Source organism: Chanos chanos, chromosome 3 (genome assembly GCF_902362185.1).
Source record: "Chanos chanos chromosome 3, fChaCha1.1, whole genome shotgun sequence".
In the NCBI taxonomy this organism is placed as follows: domain Eukaryota; kingdom Metazoa; phylum Chordata; class Actinopteri; order Gonorynchiformes; family Chanidae; genus Chanos; species Chanos chanos.
In genome coordinates, this window is record NC_044497.1 from 5814580 (window position 1) to 5833106 (window position 18527).

General features: G+C 40.1%; 1 protein-coding gene across 1 annotated transcript in view; it reads left to right on the forward strand.

The window, feature by feature from the left end:
• Nucleotides 1-1148: 1148 nt before the first annotated feature.
• The window catches only part of LOC115806444 (NACHT, LRR and PYD domains-containing protein 3-like), a 31216-nt gene continuing 13837 nt past the window's right edge, over nt 1149-18527 (forward strand). The window contains exons 1-10 of the mRNA XM_030767141.1: nt 1149-1268; nt 1520-1630; nt 1985-2098; nt 2493-2606; nt 3419-3545; nt 3630-3849; nt 4022-5819; nt 6258-6605; nt 7196-7369; nt 12512-12685. Coding sequence (XP_030623001.1) covers nt 1159-1268; nt 1520-1630; nt 1985-2098; nt 2493-2606; nt 3419-3545; nt 3630-3849; nt 4022-5819; nt 6258-6605; nt 7196-7369; nt 12512-12685 — 3290 coding nt within the window. The 5' untranslated portion in view covers nt 1149-1158. The remainder of the gene's footprint in view (nt 1269-1519; nt 1631-1984; nt 2099-2492; nt 2607-3418; nt 3546-3629; nt 3850-4021; nt 5820-6257; nt 6606-7195; nt 7370-12511; nt 12686-18527) is intronic.

Consider the following 18527-nt stretch of genomic DNA (forward strand, 5'->3'; position numbering starts at 1 on the left):
AAAAGACTTAACAGATGATTGGGTGAGGCAAATATTACTTGTTTTTTTTTTTTTTTTTCAAAAAGTAAAAACTAGATGTGAATTTTAGCTTAACAATCTAAATACACCAACTCCCTAGTGTCGGACTTTCCTTGGCCCTTCTCAGTAGTAATAGCTGGGATCCTTCATGCTTGCTGCTACCTTGGGACCACTAAACCCTAAATAATTGAGCAGTTATAGTTTGTCATCTCCAAGGCTGTAATCCAGGAAAAGAAAGTGTAGCAGGAAAATGGTAATAGGAGTTCCGGAGGAGTTCTCTTTAAAGAACATTTGCAATATCTGCAAAGCAAGGCTGAATGCTGCACGAAGGCGAAATGTCTTTGTGTAACCTTAGCGTTTGTCAGTGATTAGCGAAGTCACATGAGGGAGGTCACATTGACTATCATTCAGACTTTCAATTCACATACATTTTTATCGACTCCATTTTTAATTTACGTGTATTTTCACCACCTGAATTTTCACCAGTTATTCATTTTAACTTCCACCCCTCCTAACGCACATATACAGCTGCCTCGAACTACCCTGTTGACAATACCTGATATTAATCCCAGCATGTTGCAACAGGAGGGTAGGCATAGCGTTGTTTGTCTCTGACTACTCAAGCGCTTATAGGATCGTTTAGTAACAAACAGGACGTTCAGCCAACCCAACGCTAGCTAGAAGCAACGGAGATAAAACTCAACTGCGCTCATTGGAACCCGTCCTTGTACGTCACCGTGTAAAACGAAAGTAAAACTGCGAGAGGAACGTGGGAAAGATGACGCACTTTCAACACGAACCCAGTTTGACGCCAAATTCAGCCTAAAATAAGGTAAATAGGAAAATATTAGATTAAAAAATCGTTTAATGATAATGGACCATTACGTATTTCCGACAACATTAATTGCAAGATGCAACTGCCCTTGCAATAACTTACGTAAGCAAGAAGAGGAAACGGCATAAACCATAGTTCAGCATTAAAAATAACCTTCCCTTTTAATTCTTGAAGATACCACTTTAAAACCTTATCACTATTTAAATATTTTATCTCAGTATTTCTTTTTAACGGCAAGTCTCTTTCTCTTTTTCGCGGGCCTTGTGCGTGCGTGCGCGCCCATAGGCCCTATCATTTCTGCTAAAATGAGTGCCTCCCAAGAGAGTAAACAAGAGGACGCAGTTTCTGTGAACAGTTTACCTGAAGAGATTAATGGATGCGGCCTCTCACAGGAGAAGGACAATGATTCCCGGAGGTAAGCGTCCTGCTCAGTTCTAACATGTTTACTGTTTACAGGATAATTATTTATGTGAAAATTTTGTCCAGTACTGTAGTGTTACTCTAATGATTTCTTAAATGTGTAGTCATAACTGAAGTAGTAGATTGTGCAGATGCTGTTTTGTGATATCGTGTGTGTGTGTGTGTGTGTGTGTGTGTGTGTGTGTGTGTGGAGAGTAGGCCTTCTTTTGTAACGTTACATGTTTGTTTAAAATTAATCCCCAACAGATCTGAGAAGGAGAGACCAGAGTCTCCTACACCATCCTGTGTGTCTATGAAGAGTGACGACTCAATGCGACAACCGTTCAACTTTAGTAAAGAACCCTGCAGAAGTGACAGGTCTGAATCACATCTGAAAGGGAGACATTAGTGATTATGTTGTAGGACTTGTATGATACAATAGCTTTATTGACTTAAAAAAACCCCCAAAAACCCCATAAAACTGTGTTGTGCACCTTATGACCTCTAGAGGGCAGCAGTTAATTTAACAGGATGGCAGAATTAGCCAAGAATTTTATACTGCATTCATAACTGAGGTAATAACGGACTGCATGAACTCATACAAAATAACTTGTTAGTGATGAGTGTGTGTGTGTGTGTGTGTGTGTGTGTGTGTGCGTGCGTGTATACATGCATGCATGTGTGCATGTGATATGTTGGAGCCCTGAACTGATCTCTAAGTTTCACCCGCAGAAATGAGGAGAAGAGAGCAGGGTCTCCTACACCGTCTGGTGTGTCTATGAAGAGCAGTGACTCAATGAGACAGCCATTCAACTTCAGCCAGGAACCATTAAGGAGTGACAAAGGGTGTGGTCTATATTTTTATCTGGACACTGCAATGGCTATATTCGGTTTAAATAATATATTTAAAACTATGATATGCTCTTGTGGCCTCAGGACGAGACTGTTCTCCAGAAAGGATTTTTTTTTGAATAGATGGTTTTAGTGCGATTTAACTTGGGGGAAAAATTAGAAAGTCTCTCATGTTTTTTTTCTACAATTTTTTCTTTTACAATCACAACTGAAGTGATGGAGTGCTTGGACTCACACAAAAATACCAGTCACAATTGTGTGTGTGCGCGCGTGCATGTATGCGTGTGTGCGTACTTGCGTGTGCGCTTGCTTGGTTACGTGTGAGTATGTACATGTGTGTGTGTGAGTGTGTCTGTGATCTGTTTAATTGCTAAATTTTTACCCACAGAAATGAGAAGAAGAGAGCAGAGTCTCCCACACCTTCCTGTGTCTCTATGAAGAGCAGTGACTCAATGAGACAGCCATTCAACCTCAGCCAGGAACCATTAAGGAGTGACAAAAGGTCTGGACTGATTTGTGTAAATTATAAATGCAGTAGGATAAACACAGTACTATACTATACTATCCATATTATTTTGTGTGTACATGTACAAGGCTGTGCTGAGAAATTTAACAGCGTAGGACCTTGAAGTCAGAGAATACTATGAAAGCACTGTTCACCTTATAGGCAGTCTTGTTAACATGCTGGCCATCTAACAAGCTAAGTTCTGCATAGCTAATTTATTTCTAATATTACATGTAGTGTGGATACATGTGCAATAGATTTGAACACAGCTCTGACCATCCTGCTGCATTCATGTTTTACACTTGGTTGTGAATTCTGTGGACACTTCTGTTTTTGGATTTCCACTTCCTGCGATATATTACTGATAAACTTCCTCTGGACTGAAATGGCCTTGTGTATGACAAAAACAGTTTTCATTGTTCCATGTGCTGTGTCCAGGGATTAGATTAGAATTCACAGATGAGATTAGGACACAGCGACATAGACAAGTGGAATACGCATGTATTATGTTGCTCAATACAAGTTGGGAGGAAGATCTTCTGTATGTGAAAGCATGTCTGCAACTATGTCTGTGAACAGATCGAGCCATATGAAGAGACTGACCTTCAGTTACTGGTGTCTTGTGTGTAATAGATGTGGTTTTATGACATAGCAGCCTGTGTGTGCAGATTGAGTCCACACTACTCTGAAATTAGAACACTATGATAATTTCAGAGGTTTCTGAGATATGCATGTACTGGTAGTGATGTATTATCAGTAGTGTGATGCATTAGTTGATATAATATTTTGTTTCCTTTGTGGTCACACAGTGTGGAGACTGGAGACCTGGAGCAGCATCACAGAGCTCTGGAGGTGTTCTGTAAGACTGACCAGACAGACATCTGTAAAGTCTGTGCAGTGGAGGAGCACAAAGGCCACAGTAAACTGTATAGGGAGGTGAGTGTTCACTTTACATGTTCATTCCATTTTATCATGGGGTATTTATTATATGGCAAAGTAACCTCTTTTTGTCTGTTAAAGATTTCTAATGTACCAGACACACCAAGCCTTCTGCAGCTCATCTTAGGGAACATGAAGACAGACATCTTCAATAGCTATAAGAGAGAACTGAGTGAGAACTATCCAGAGTGCCTGGGAACTCAACAGGAGGATCTCAGCATCTCCGGTGTTGTTGAGAAGATGCTGGAGAGCTTCGGAGAACAGGGAGCTTTGAGGATTACGCTTTACCTTTTGGATGTTGGTAAGGCAGATTACAGTAATGTTAGGACTGTTTGCAGAAATCTGACCAGCTTTGTTGTGATGCTTGATGTTTGCAAGTTTAGAACAAAATCAATACATTGCACTGGCAAAACAGAATTTACAATGGGAGTAATTTTTCTCTATTTCTCTATTTTTCTCTATTCTCTATGCAGCTCTTTCCTTAAGAAAGGTCCAAACAGACAATAAAACAAATCTGAAAAATAAATTTCTACATGTGTCAGAGGGAATTGTTCCACAAGGAAAATCAACCATTTTGACTGACATCTACACAGAGCTCTACATCACAGAGGGTGGGAGTGGAGAGGTCAATAATGAACATGAGGTCAGACAGATTGAGATGACCTCGAAGAGACAAGTCACCACAGAGACTCCAATCAAATGCAATGATATATTTACAACACTTACTGGACAAAGAAAACAAATCAGAACAGTGCTGACGAAGGGGATAGCTGGAATTGGAAAGACTGTCTCTGTTCAAAAGTTTATTCTTGACTGGGCTGAAGGAAAAGCAAATCAAGATATCATAAATGTCATAGTCCCTCTACCTTTCAGAGATCTTAATTTGAAGAAAGAAAACTGCAGTCTTATCCAGCTTCTTTATCAACATGCTCCAGAGCTTAAAGGGATAAGAGATATTGAAAATGAACAAGTCAAAATGCTCTTAATTTTTGATGGTCTGGATGAGTGTCGATTTCCTCTAGATTTCCAGAACACAGAGATTTGCTGTGATGTGACAAAGTCAACCTCAGTGGATGTGCTGCTGACAAATCTCATCAAGGGGAATCTGCTTCCCTTTGCCCTCCTCTGGATAACCTCCCGACCAGCAGCAGCCAGTCAGATCCCTCCTGAGTTTGTTCACCAGGTCACAGAGATCCGTGGATTCAGAGATGCTCAGAAGGTGGAGTACTTCAAGAAAAGAATCAGTGATCAGAGCTTAGCCAACAGAATCATTACACACATCAAATCATCAAGGAGTCTCTACATCATGTGTCACATACCAGTCTTCTGTTGGCTTTCAGCCACTGTTCTTGAGAATATGATGAGTGATGCAGGAACTGGTGAAATACCCAAAACTCTGACTGAGATGTACACACACTTCCTGCTCACACAGATTAGCTTGAAGAACAAGAAGTACCATGGACTCACCGAAGAAAACCCGAAGAAGCTGACTGAATTAGACAGAGAGATGATCATGAAACTGGGAAAACTGGCTTTCCAACAGCTGGAGAAGGGAAGTCTGATATTCTATGAAGATGACCTGAGAAAATGTGGCATTGACGTTGGTGAAGCTTCAGAGTACTCTTCAGTGTGCACAGAGATCTTTAGAGAGGAGTTGGGACTGTATAGAGAAAAGGTTTACTGCTTTGTGCATCTGACCATTCAGGAACATCTTGCTGCAGTGTATGCACATGTTTCATGTGTGAAAGAGAGTACAAATGTTTTCCTCACAGAAAAATCCAGAAGCGAAGGAGATACGTTGAAGCTGTCTGACCTGCACCAAAGTGCAGTGACCAAAGCCCTGCAGAGTGAGAATGGACACCTGGACCTTTTCCTCCGCTTCCTGCTTGGCCTCTCACTAGACTCCAACCAGATTCTTCTACAAGACCTTATGACCAAAAACAGCTCAGAATTGACAGAACACAGTGCTGTGGAGACCATTAAAACCATTCAGAGGAAGATTACAGAGGAATCATCACCAGACAGTATTATAAATCTATTCCACTGTCTGAGTGAGCTGCATGACAACTCTCTATTGGAGGAAGTCCAGACTGAATGCAGATTGGGAACTCTCTCCACTAAAAAGATGAGCCCAGACCAGTGTTCAGCTCTGGCCTATACGCTGCTGATGTCAGAGGAGGTGCTAAGCTTGTTTGACCTGAAGAGATACAAAACAACAACAGAAGGTCAGCACAGGCTTCTCCCAGTACTGAGGACCTGCAGGAAGGCCAGGTGAGTCACTTTAAGAGTAGATTAAATTCCCACTGCAAATCAGAATTTATTCTGTGTGACCTATGATTTAATTTCTTGGGCACAGGTGTTATAGGGAATATGTTATGGGAAATATGAATATCACTCAAAAAAGTGGACTTTGTACAGTCTGAGAAGAAGACAGTTTTGCCAGTCTGAGAATGTGAAGACTTGCACTTGTGTCCTCCAATATTGTTAATTTCTAAAGTTGCCTTCAGAGGAGCATTCCACATCCCTTTTTCTATGTCTGCATTCCTATATTGCTCTTTGGTTTGTTTGATAATGTATTGTTTTCTAAGACCATCACAGAACATTCATTTTTGGGGATATTCCTCAATTATAATCCTTACGTATCGCATTGCATCATCAAGGAAAACATAGTTACAATTGTGTCTTAATTTTCCTAATTTCCTTCTACAGACTTGATCAGTGTCATCTCTCATCTGAATCATGTGTAACTGTGGCTTCAGCTCTCTGGTCAGTGAACTCAACCCTGGGAGACCTGGACCTCAGTTACAATAACCTGACAGATTCAGGAGTGAAGTTGCTCTTTGCAGGAATGAGGAGTTCTAACTGTAAACTAGAGAAACTTAAACTCTCTTGGTGTGGTCTTACTGAACACTGCTGTGAAGATCTGGCCTCAGTTTTTAGATCTCACCACTCTAAGCTGAAAGAGCTGGATCTGAGAGATAATGACCTGTGCGATTCAGGAGTGAAGCAGCTCTCTGATGGACTGGGATATCCTTACTGTAAACTGGAGAAACTGGGGTAAGTGTAAAAGATACTGTCCCCCACATTTAAGAGATTTCGTTAATGTAATGCTTTGTAAATTGTGTTAAAATTATGATCTACATAGAATCTAGAATTTCTTTCTTTTGTGCCATTTGTACAAAAAGAGCCATGCTTTTAAAACAATTTAAATTAATTAATGATTTGTGATGCCAGGGGAATCTCTCCCTACGCTGTTTCATCATTGAGCTATGCTTAAGACAGAGCAATAACTGAGAGAACATGTTCTAAACTTGACAGTCGCTGATTGAACAAGGCAGTACTTCTCAGATCATTATTAAATATACTGCTGCCAGGGCATGTAAAGTCCTCTTCGTTGTAGTCCACATTTACTCAGTAATTAAATTCAGATATATTGAATTCCTCTAGGTTTTATGATCATGTTGATTTAAACCATAAACTGTGGTATCAAATGTACTAAAACCCAGAATAATAACAGCTGGAATGGATCACAAGAATACATAACTGGCATGAGTGCAATAATAAAACTAAAATCATTCAGTACCTTAAAAGAATATCTGATAGAACTAAGATAATTATATAAGTGAATGATGTGATTGTTCCTACAGACTGTCGGGCTGTCTAATCACAGAGGAAGGCTGTGATTCTCTGGCGTCAGCCTTGAGATCAAACCCCTCACACCTCAGAGAGCTTGACCTGAGCTACAATCACCCAACTGGCTCAGGGTTGAATCTGCTCTTGACTCTACGTAAGGATCCACAGTACACACTGGAGGAATTGATGTAAGTGCATTGAGCTTTACCACTGCTACTGTAACCTGCATTGTTTGTACGGTCAAACACGGTCCCGCACTGGACTCAAACTTGCGACCTCGGGCATGGGAGGTGGGTGCGCTGGTAAGGAGGCTAAAACCCATAGGTGCTGGCCTGGGTTACCAGCACGCCTCTGAAGGTGTCAGGGAGTGAGCTTTACTCACTGCACAGCACTGTGCCTGCTGGCTACCGTTACACTACAATGCATTTTAAACAACTGCTATTCAATTTTTCTGTTCTTATTTGCCTACAGACTGGACTATGGTGGAGAGAACAGGATGAGACCTGGACTGAGAAAATGTAAGTTTGTCTGTCATTTACGATCATCTTCCATCAGAACACAGAATGCCAAAAGTACTGTTTGCACAGCAACAAACTACTAAAACATTTCAGGTCATTCTTTCATTCTCTTTGAGCTTGTCATAACAGTAATGCCTGAACTTCAGTAATATTAATGTTTAATGACCACAGCAATCATTTACCAACCTGATATTATAATAATAACTTCCCTCTTGTCTATAGATGCATGTCAACTCACACTGGACGAGAACACAGCACACAAACTGATTTCTCTGTCAGAGGGAAACCGAAAAGTGACTGGGTGTACAGAAGAGCAACAACATCCCGATCATCCTGACAGATTTCAGACCTATGTCCAAGTTTTGTGTAGAGAGCCTCTGACTGAGCGCTCTTACTGGGAGGTGGAGAGGAGTGGAGTAAGGAATTGCATTGGAGTTGCATATAAGAGTATCAGTAGGGTAGACAGCCTTATGGGAACAGATGTTAAATCTTTTATTATGCTCTTACTGGACTCTATGCATGGGCCCTGTTTTTGTCATAATGGTGAAGTGAATATAGAACAAGGTCCCCTGTGTAAAAGAGTAGGGGTGTATCTAGACTGGGCTGGTGGCACTCTCTCTTTCTTCAGTATCTGCAGTGACACCCAGACACACCTGTACACATTCTATGCTGGATTCACTGAGCCCCTTCACGCGGCATTTGAAATATCCGTAGATTCCACTGTGACTCTGTGCCAGCTGGAATAAACCAACAGAGCATGTTAAGATTAAGAGGAGAGAGCCAATACACTTGCCAATATAGTAAACACATGTACAGGGAGCACTTACTATGGTGACCTTACAAATGTAGTTAAACAACTTCAGCAAAGATTTTTTTTTAATTGTGATTATTATTGGAGCACAGCCTCCTTCCTCTGCCCCTTTTCAAAAGACTACTTTATTTTTAAGCATATTTACCTAATGAAAAACAACATAACAACACACAAAACCTTTTTGGTATTGTTATAATTATATGTAATATACATTGTAATTACATCATGACAAAAATGATTAGCTTAGAGTTACATTCATTTTATGATTATGATTAAGATCATGATGATGATGATGATGATCTTTAGCAATAATAAACACATGCTACTTTCTAGGCAACTTTCTAAACCAAACAAACAACAGCCATAAAAATATATAAAATAATTTTAAGTAAAACATTTTAGGTACAGACACTTCTAAGAGAAGTTAATGTGTATATTTGTATTTATATTTAGCTAATGTATATCTATATTTGACATCACTGAAAGATATCTGACCTGGGCTTCGGATTTGAACCCCATGTCACCTTGGTTTTCTGTTTCACCTGCTTTAGAAGATGCTGCTCTGTAAGTTTCGTTACTTTTTAACCATATCCTTTGGAAATAAAGTAAAATCATAGAATTCTACCCAAAGATGATTTTACAGTCTTTTGTTTTTCCTTGTGTTACGTGCGACACACTGTTTTATTTGTGTGCCTTGTTTCGTTTGCGTCTCTCTCTCTCTCTCTCCTCAGGTACCCAGCTGTGGCGCGAAAGGCTGTCAGTCCATCTGGCCTGATGTTACGTCCCACCTTCCCGTGCCAGCCTGGCCAAGCAGCAACAGAGTGCCCCTTTTGGCTTGGCCAACCGGACGGCGGAGCGCCAGCATTTAAAGAGGCTAGATGTACTGCGCTGTAGATTTCGATCTTGTTGCTTGTCTTTTGCCTTTCGTGTGTTTCTACTATTATTACAAACTTGCCATTCTGTGTTCGACCCTGAATTTTCGTTTATTGACTTTGTTTGTGGATTGCACTCTGGCTTTGGCATTTTGGTTATCGTAGGAGAGAAGGACAGGTAAGGAAGGGGATCCCCGCGGTAGTGATCACGCTGTATAGGGTTAGGGTAGAGGCGGGTGCCACTCTTGTATTTTTTTGTTACTAGGTAGTTAGTGTAGTCAGGTTTCCTTTGGCTCTGCCACCTTTTTGTTTTGTAGCTCAGTGTGTTTTTCGGTGTAGACATTTAGGGTAGTTTTTGTTTTACTAGTTTCATTTCTTTGGCACCGTCTGGCATCCTCTCCCAACTTTGTGTGTTTTCTGTGTGTCCTTGTAAATATCCCTGTAAATATTTTGTATATATCACTTTGTAAATATTCCCAAATATATTGTGCACTTTCTTTTACACTGATTCCCTGTGTCCGTGTTTCCCTCTCCCATCACACCGTCCCAAAACCAGCACAGGCGGTGGGTCCTTTATGCTACATCCCCCCTACATACACCTAAATACCACACTACACCGGGGACGTAACACCTTGAGTGGATTAATGAATTCATCTTGTAATGTTTGCTATCTGCTTTGTCACGACAACATGTGTGCAGTGTGACACAAGTGGAAATGTTTCATTCAGGCTGCATCACAATATGGCTGTATATTAATTACCCTCAGTATCACGCTCCTGGAATTCTGTGACAATTAAATGATAGAAAACAAGACTTGCAACACAGGGACAAGGTTAGCACGATTTTTTTTTGGCAGAGGGGGACAGGTGAGCTCTGAAAAGGTGAGTTTTCAGTTTCCTGTGGAAGATGGCAAGAAATTCCGCAGTCCTGACTGACTCAGTGAGGAAGGTCATTCCACTACCGCGGAGCAATGGGAGAGAAGAGGCGTGGTCGAGAAGAGAGGCTGCCGGGTTCCCGAAGTGAGGGGACCACCAGCTGACAAGGAAAAGGACCCTCTTGCTATGATGAGTCTCATGGGAGAATGTGAGGAAGGAGAGAAACCAGTTTATCTTGATTGTCTCTATTGCTATATGAATGTTTTTCACGTCTATTACCATGGTAAGAGAACCACTGAACTTTATCCTGGTCACCCCCATACTAGAGTAGGAGTGTATCTGGACTGGGCAGCTGGCACTCTGTCCTTCTATGCCATCTTTAATGATACACTGACCTCCTGTATGCATTCAGTAGCATATTCTATGAGTTTAAAATTCACCAAAGCTCAACGGTGACTCTGCCTATTGTGTAGTGAACTCCAGAGAAATAAAGCAACAAAAAAGTCAGAAGGTCGGAAGATACAAAAGGATGAGAGCATTGCAACCAAATTACATGACTGATCTTCTAAAAAAATAAAACAAATAACAAAAAAAAGATTTTGGACTCTTTTGCATCGTAAAGTAGACACAGGTAGACACACCTGAGTATAGGTAAAGTGAGCACCACTATCAACAGATTAAGGAAGGGTTTGGAACGTATTGTCTCTAAATGCACAGTCTGCAGGGTAAAGAGGGAGGGCCAAAAGATGAGATCTGTGTTGTCCAAAAATCACTTTCTAACTGTCAAAACACCACAGCGAGATTTATATAACTCTACTTATATGAAGATGATATGAGGATGATGGCAGTTAGAGGGCTCTAATTTTTTTTAAAAGTCATTTAGAGTAGCATGGTGGAACTGTCAGGGTCAAACTGCTTTAGATTTATTTGGTTATGCATCATGTCTGCTACTATAATCATCACTGTTACTTCTCTCATTGTACAAAAAAAAAACCCATATATTTTGTCAAAATTAGGTTTATTGTTTGGATAAACTGCATGCATTTCAGTCACTCCTTAACCATGTCACAATCCAGCCCGGTCCTTCCACCGTCTAGCCATGTTTTCCCTCTCTCCTATCGATGCCCTGTTCCTGGGTTCCGCTCCAGGTTTTTGCAGGTACACCTATCACCAGCCCTCTCTCAACACACCTGTTCACTATCACCTCATTAGACCGTTTTAAAAGCCATGTCTCAACCATTCAGTTTTGCCAAGTTATCTTGTCTGCTCTCAGGAGATTCATGGGTCATGAGTACGCTTACTCTTGTTTCATGTTTTTGACTACTGTCTGTTTTTGGATTTTTGCTCTTGTCTTGCCCTTCTGGTTTTCGTGATTGCCTGGTATTTTTTGCCCTCCTGGTTTGTGACCTGTGGCTGCTGGCTTCTATTACTGTTTGATACCACATGAGTATCAAAAGATTACTCAATGCGTCGTAAGTATAAGACCTTCAATCACAGTTATACTCAGTTCTCACTTCTTTCATCGTAATCACCCAAAACCTCATACATCTCGTGTTTACCACATCTCTTGATTGCATGATTTTTAAGTAACACTCTTTGATGTTTGCACAATCACCTAACAACACATTTCTCAAAACGTATCGCCATCATTAAGGGACACATACCTGTGCTTGTAGTTACTGAGTTGGATTGCCGTTAATCCATATTAATTTTGTAATTTAACCTCTCTGTAAGATGACAATTATCACGAATATAGGTGTTTTAAAGTGTAGTTTACTGGTGGCTTCATAAAAATGTAACAGGGCCATTTTTTTTTTTTTTTACTAAGACTCAGCAATCTCTGCAACCATTTCTATTCTCATTCATAGTCCACCCCCTCAATATTTCCAGCAAACATACGCTTATGATTATATTCTTAGAAAATAAACAGTTCTGACTGGATTCATCATACTAACATGTGTGATTCACATAGCTTGGAATTTGATTTTGTACCACATGAAAATGTGGCCCAAATCAGAAAATACATCACTCCATTTATTTATTTATTTGTTTGTTTATGAATATTTTCACTCATGTACTTGTGTTAAATATGTGGAGAAAGTCGTGGTGTGAATGTAGCCTAATTCTTCATATACATAACTTGCTTCTTTCAACCCCTCTTCTTCCTTTGTCTCTCTGCTCTGTAAACTTGATCATCACACCTCACATATGGTCCAACCCAGACACTGAGCTGTTGTCCGATTTGTCTCCGCAGGTTGTCTTCCTGTCTAATCACAGAGGAGGGCTGTGCTTCTCTGGCCTCAGCTCTGCACTCAAACCCCTCACACTTGAGAGAGCTGGATTTGAGCTATAATCACCCAGGAGATTCAGGGGGGAAGCGGCTCTCTACTCTTTTAGAGGATCCACATTGTAAACTGGAGAAACTGTCGTAAGTGGGCTTAGAAGAGCCATTGATAATGTAGCTTCCATACTACATTGCATGTAGAATTTTTAAAACCCAGCAGTGTGCCTGTTGTGTTTTGCATTCCATAGTGCATTAAAAGACATGCCAGAGGATGGTCTTGTGCAGATCTGTTAATGTGCAGAGAAGAAAGGCAGAAAAAAACCAAGAGGAAAACGGTGAAACTAGCCAGCTGATTAGATTCAAGACATTTCCTACTATAAATTGTCAGCAGTTGCCAAACAAATATTTAGTCTGTCAAAGTAGAGTGCTACTCCTCCTGTTCAATCTATAAATTCTTATTTCCCTACAGCCTGCACCATGGTGGAGAGTGCAGGATGAAACCTAGGCCACAGAAATGTAAGTCTGCTTTATTGTTCAGTATTAAAAATGATTTATAATTAGTTCACATGAAGGAAAGTAATTTAGGATGGGCAGGGAATATGGATAGATGTCCAGTCATATAGAAGACAGAGTATACAGATGTTAAAGTTTTGGTTTTAAAGTAAAAAAAAAAAAAAATGTAAGATTCAACTCTTTGGGCCTTTTCTGTAGTCCTATTAAGATTAATAACTATATGGCCCTTGCTATCACCGTCCATGATGATACTATGCTGATAACTTCTCTCTTGTCTACAGATTACTGCCAGCTAACACTCGACCAGAACACAGCACACAGAAGCCTCTCTTTATCTGAAAGGAAGAGGAGAGTAAAATATACTACAATAAAGCGGCCATATTCCGACCATCCTGAGAGGTATACACTGTATCCCCAAGTTCTGTGTAGAGAGCCTCTGGCTGAGCGCTGTTACTGGGAGGTGGAGTGGAGAGGAGAAATGGACATTGGAGTCACATACAAGACCGGGAACGTCAAGAAGAGCAACCCTTACATTCAGAAGATGAGTCTATCAAATAAGGGTGTCAGTTGGCCTGAGGTCTCTTTTGGAATGGATAAGAGGTCTTTTGGTTTGGTTTGCAACCGATATGTGTTCTACATCTGGCACAATGCTGAGAAATCAGCAGAATTTCGCCCCCCTCCCCCAACTACCAGAGTAGGTGTCTATCTAAACAGGGCTGTTGGCATTCTGTCCTTCTACAGCATCTTCAATGACACACTGACCCTCCTGCACACATGCCACAACCCGTTCACTGAGCCTGTCTATGCAGGGTTCAGGGTTTACCAGGACTCTGCACTGACACTGTGCTAATTGGTTCAGAACTAGCCAGTGGGTCTAGGTCATGCTGAGGAGCCCACATTATAACATGTTATACTGCAGGCAGCATAGGCCAAAAGAAATGCAGGAATACTGTAAGCAGCTACTCCGAAGGTCCAAGGAAAACAGCAACAAGTTTAAGGACTGGTGATGTGGTGGATGACCAGTGTATCAAACCTAACACAATGCTGTGTATTTATATTAACACAACTACTTACAAGCATGCACTTAAATGCATTATTTCATAATTTAAGTTAGACTTAAATTTCTCAAGTTTTCTTGTGAACAGAAACCTTTACTCTTGGTGTAAAGAGGTAAGGTAGATCCAAACAGCCACAATCCTATACCATCTATCAGAGGATTGTGCAGTAACCTTGTCAGTATACAGATATAGAACTAAATGAATTGAGGGCATTTGAATTTCACTTGTTTTATGGCCCTTGCTTGTAAACATTAACAAAATGTAGATTTTTTGACTGAAGGTTCAATGGCTCTGACATCAGGTTTACATGTTGGCATAAGGGTGAAATTATCATATAGGGATGCATACCTGAGATGAAATGTGCATATTCAAAAGAGGCAAGTTTTCCTGCAATCAAGGATTTTGCCAAACCTCCTTTATACAGTGTATCTTTAAGGCTAAAGATTCACTACCATTTGTGTAAAAATATAGGCACCATTATCACTGCCAGATTTAAGATTGATTGGTCCAGTCTTCAGGCAGTTTTTAATAAATACGTCTTGCCCTTTACTGTATTTAGGTAAAATATGATTGTTTATAAATGGATGCAAGAGGTTTAGTTGCATCTGCCATGTAGCCTTGATTTTGAATGTTTGGGGGATGTGCTCACACCACCACCTGACATCACATCCCTCCTGTGATTCCAAGGCAATTGACATATTTTCCCCATAAACAGAAGATGAAAAAGTCCAATTACTCTTCATTGTTGATGTTCTGGATGAACTTTGAGTTTGTATCGTTGTGTGATACCTGCTTGTGAGTCTCATCTTTGCAGATGGGTCCACCAGAAAAGGGGATGCGGGTGGAAAGAAGGCCTGTTTATACAGTTCCCAGGGGAAGGTGGAGCAACCGCCACAATAATTGCCTGAAGGGACTGTGCATAAGTTTCACTGTATACTTATTCTTTAGACATGTTTTGTTTTTTTTTAAGCAATCCATTATAAATCTCAGTTGTTATGTTTATTTTACTATACTTTTACTATTTTATCATTCCATACATCTGTGTATTCGTTAGTTTCTATTGTACTGGCCTCTCTTTGTCAGTTCTTTTGGTGCTGGCTGCCAGAGTATATGCATGTGTGTGTTGGAGCTCCATGTCTTGTCTACATTTTGATGTCTATGTGGTGGTGTTTCAGAGCATTGGTGTGTTTGTTGTGTGTGTAGGGGTGAAGGTGTTATTCTGCTGCTGATTTAGGCCTCTGCACTGAAGTTGGAGACAAAAGCAGACTCAAATTTATTCTTCATTTGAACATTTAATTGTTATTTTTTCTTTGTTTGTTTGTTTTTATTTCAAAGCACTTTGAGTTTTCCATTAGTTCACTTGAATTTTTTCAATTAGCTTATACTCTCTGTAATAAACCCCCTAAATTTTGTGCTTTGCCCCCTTGACTGCGTGGGGTCAGTACTTTTCTATATGATATTGTCTCTATATGATTGAGTGCATGACATCCAAGACATAGTTATATGTGCTGGACAAAACATAACAGTCAGATACTTTTTTTGTTTTGTAGCCAATATTGTCTAGTGAAATAATTGCTAATATAAAAGCTTACGGTTTCTCAGCTAGCACCTGTGGAGACATGAGCTGCCTGCATTTCTCTTGGATGATGGACAAGGAGGAAACAAAGTCAAGATACAAGACAGAAAGAACAAAATCCTACAGACTCAAAGACCCATAACAAAATCCAGAGATGTACTGGTGAACTGCTGAGAATCTTTGCGAATGCTCTCTACACAGGAGATTATCCCAATGTCTCTGGTTAGAAATTATACACTGGATCAGTGTTCCCCAATTCTGCTACCAGGGTCTCAGTGCTCTGCATACGTCTGAACTTTCCCTGCTCTCACTCACCTGATTCAGGTAACACATGAACAATAAGAGTGAGGTCCTAACATGGGCAGGGCTGTGGACCTCTAGGGTCATGGTTGGGGTAACATGGGTTAATTTAAAAGCATATTTAAAGCAAAAGTAATCAAGATAATTCAGAGTGATCAACACTAATTCAGTTAATGATAAGCATCCACTGCAGAGAAACTGAATTTCAGAGACACATATAATATGGTCTATCATGATATACCTGTTTTAATAAATGCATTAAATATCTTCACAAAATTAAAGGGCTAATAAATCTGTTTTTGCAGAATTTGGCTCCTTATCACCACTATTTACTGTAGTGTTGGGGTAAGGGTAGCCTACAGCAGTTTATTCCAACACACATTGCTATATTGCAGAGGACTAATGCCTTTGAGATACCTTTATGCAAAACTGCAGTAAGACAACTGTGATACTTGGCAAAAAAAAACCTGTCGTTAACACTTTAAGGTAGATTTGAAATACCATTTTAGTACAAACAATTACAACAAATTAAAATACATCAACTATTAAATGATTTAATGGCAAATGCTGTCAGAAATTTCAGTATGGTTTCACAATGTTTATTGCAGATATTTGTTTTAAAACATCGGACTTGCAGCAAACATTTCCTGTGCTATCTGAAAGACCTGCGCATGACAGCAAGGTTTCAGTGAAACTGAAAGTGTGCTCTTGCATCAGAAGCAGGGGTGCCGTAAGGGGTGGGTGGGTGGTTGTTAGGACAATTCCAAGGGCCCAGCACTGACAGGGGGCCCCTCATAGAACACCATTATTATTATCATAAGTAAGCTAATGTCGTTAAAATTAGAATTTTATCTATCAAAAAGTTACAAATGAAACAAAATGGTGTTTGTTTCTCCATTCTGGTAAAGTTATCTGGATAGCCTTTATATCTCACCCCTCTCTCTATCCATTGCATGGTTCAGTCTTGCATAGATACACTTTGCGGCAACGATCACAAAGCGCGCAAGAATCTTTGCTTTCCAGTAGCTGTGCTTACAAGCGGAACAGATGGCGGACTGTCAGAAGATTTGACATGCCGTCATCGAAGAAGTCGGGATATCAACAAGAAAAGCGAGGCAACAGAAAGCTTAGAGGGAGAAAAAGGTACAAAAGATTTTTTTTCCAAAGAAAGGTATATTTATTTATAGACCTTGCTTCAGTGCCCATTAACACGTAGCTACCTTGTCAGCATTACTACTGAGGCAGCCACTGCCTGAATGATCTAGTTAACAAGTTAAGTTAATTTACAGTGCAGTGTCGGTGTCATCTCACTTCAGTATTCGATAGGTCAACTTTAACGCCACCGAAAATGAGAGAGTGCAATTTTGGTCCAAATATAAATTTTGAGTCGTCAAATGGGTTTTCTAGGTTTGGGGGGCCCAATATTATATTCTTTCATAGGGCCCAACATTTGTAGTGGCGCCCCTGCTCAGAAGAGAACAGTTGCGAACCTTTGCTGGTATGAAACTCTAAATATCTAGGTAGCCCATAGAACATGCCAAATTGGACATGCTGAAAGTGTATTACGCTGGGATTTCATCTACTTTAAACATATCTAGTGCGATGTACGGATACTAGCAATGTCAAAAATTTGGTTAATGGCCCCTAGATGAGCTCACTTGAGAAGGCAGTTGGCGATATCCAGAGCATTATTTATAAATGTCTGAGATTATTTTAATGGACTCAATGACATTTCAAAAGTCAAAATAGAAATTTTGTGCATAGAAGGATACTGCATGGGTTGGTTAGCCAATGTTCAAGAATCTCAGATAAAATCCTTCAGCTCGTCGACAATGTTGAGGAAGTGGTTTTTCTTCATAGTGGGGGAAGGGAGACAGAGTGTAAACGAGGCTTCAGGAAGTGACTGTTTAACAGAGATGCATACGGCTGTCATATTCAGTTGAATATGTGCATACTCAAATACTCATGCTATTTGTTCATTTAGCTGAAAAGAATTAATATAGCCAGTTGAAATCTTAATACAAAAGTCATATGTTTGATCCAGGATTTTTTTAAATAATGGTTCCATCGTATATGGTTGTGTGTCCTCCTTGTCATCACAAGTTCAGTATGCTGTGTGAAATAATTTTTTTCAGTCAGCCTTTACTGTTTTAGTCACTGACACAAAGTTTCTTTCTCATCACAGATCTGTACCTTTCCTGGAGAGAGGAGAGGGGTGGGAGTGGCTCAGTGTCTAAAATGAGTTCAGCTCAGCAGTGTAAAGATAATGAAAGGTAAGAGACCAGTTCATCTTCATCAGTGTAATAAAACTGTGGTTGATGAGACTGTAAAGCGTGAATTATTATCTTTTTATTCCATGGATTTGTTGAATATTCAGTTCTGATTATGTCTGTACAACGGCTCAATCTGCAAAAATTTAAGAGTAAACGTGCAGAATTAAATTAAAGTTTATCTTAGCAATGGGTATCATTTAGATAATAATCAGAGCCTAGAGGTAGAGTAATTGTTTGCAGCACACTCTACTGATGTACTTGAAACA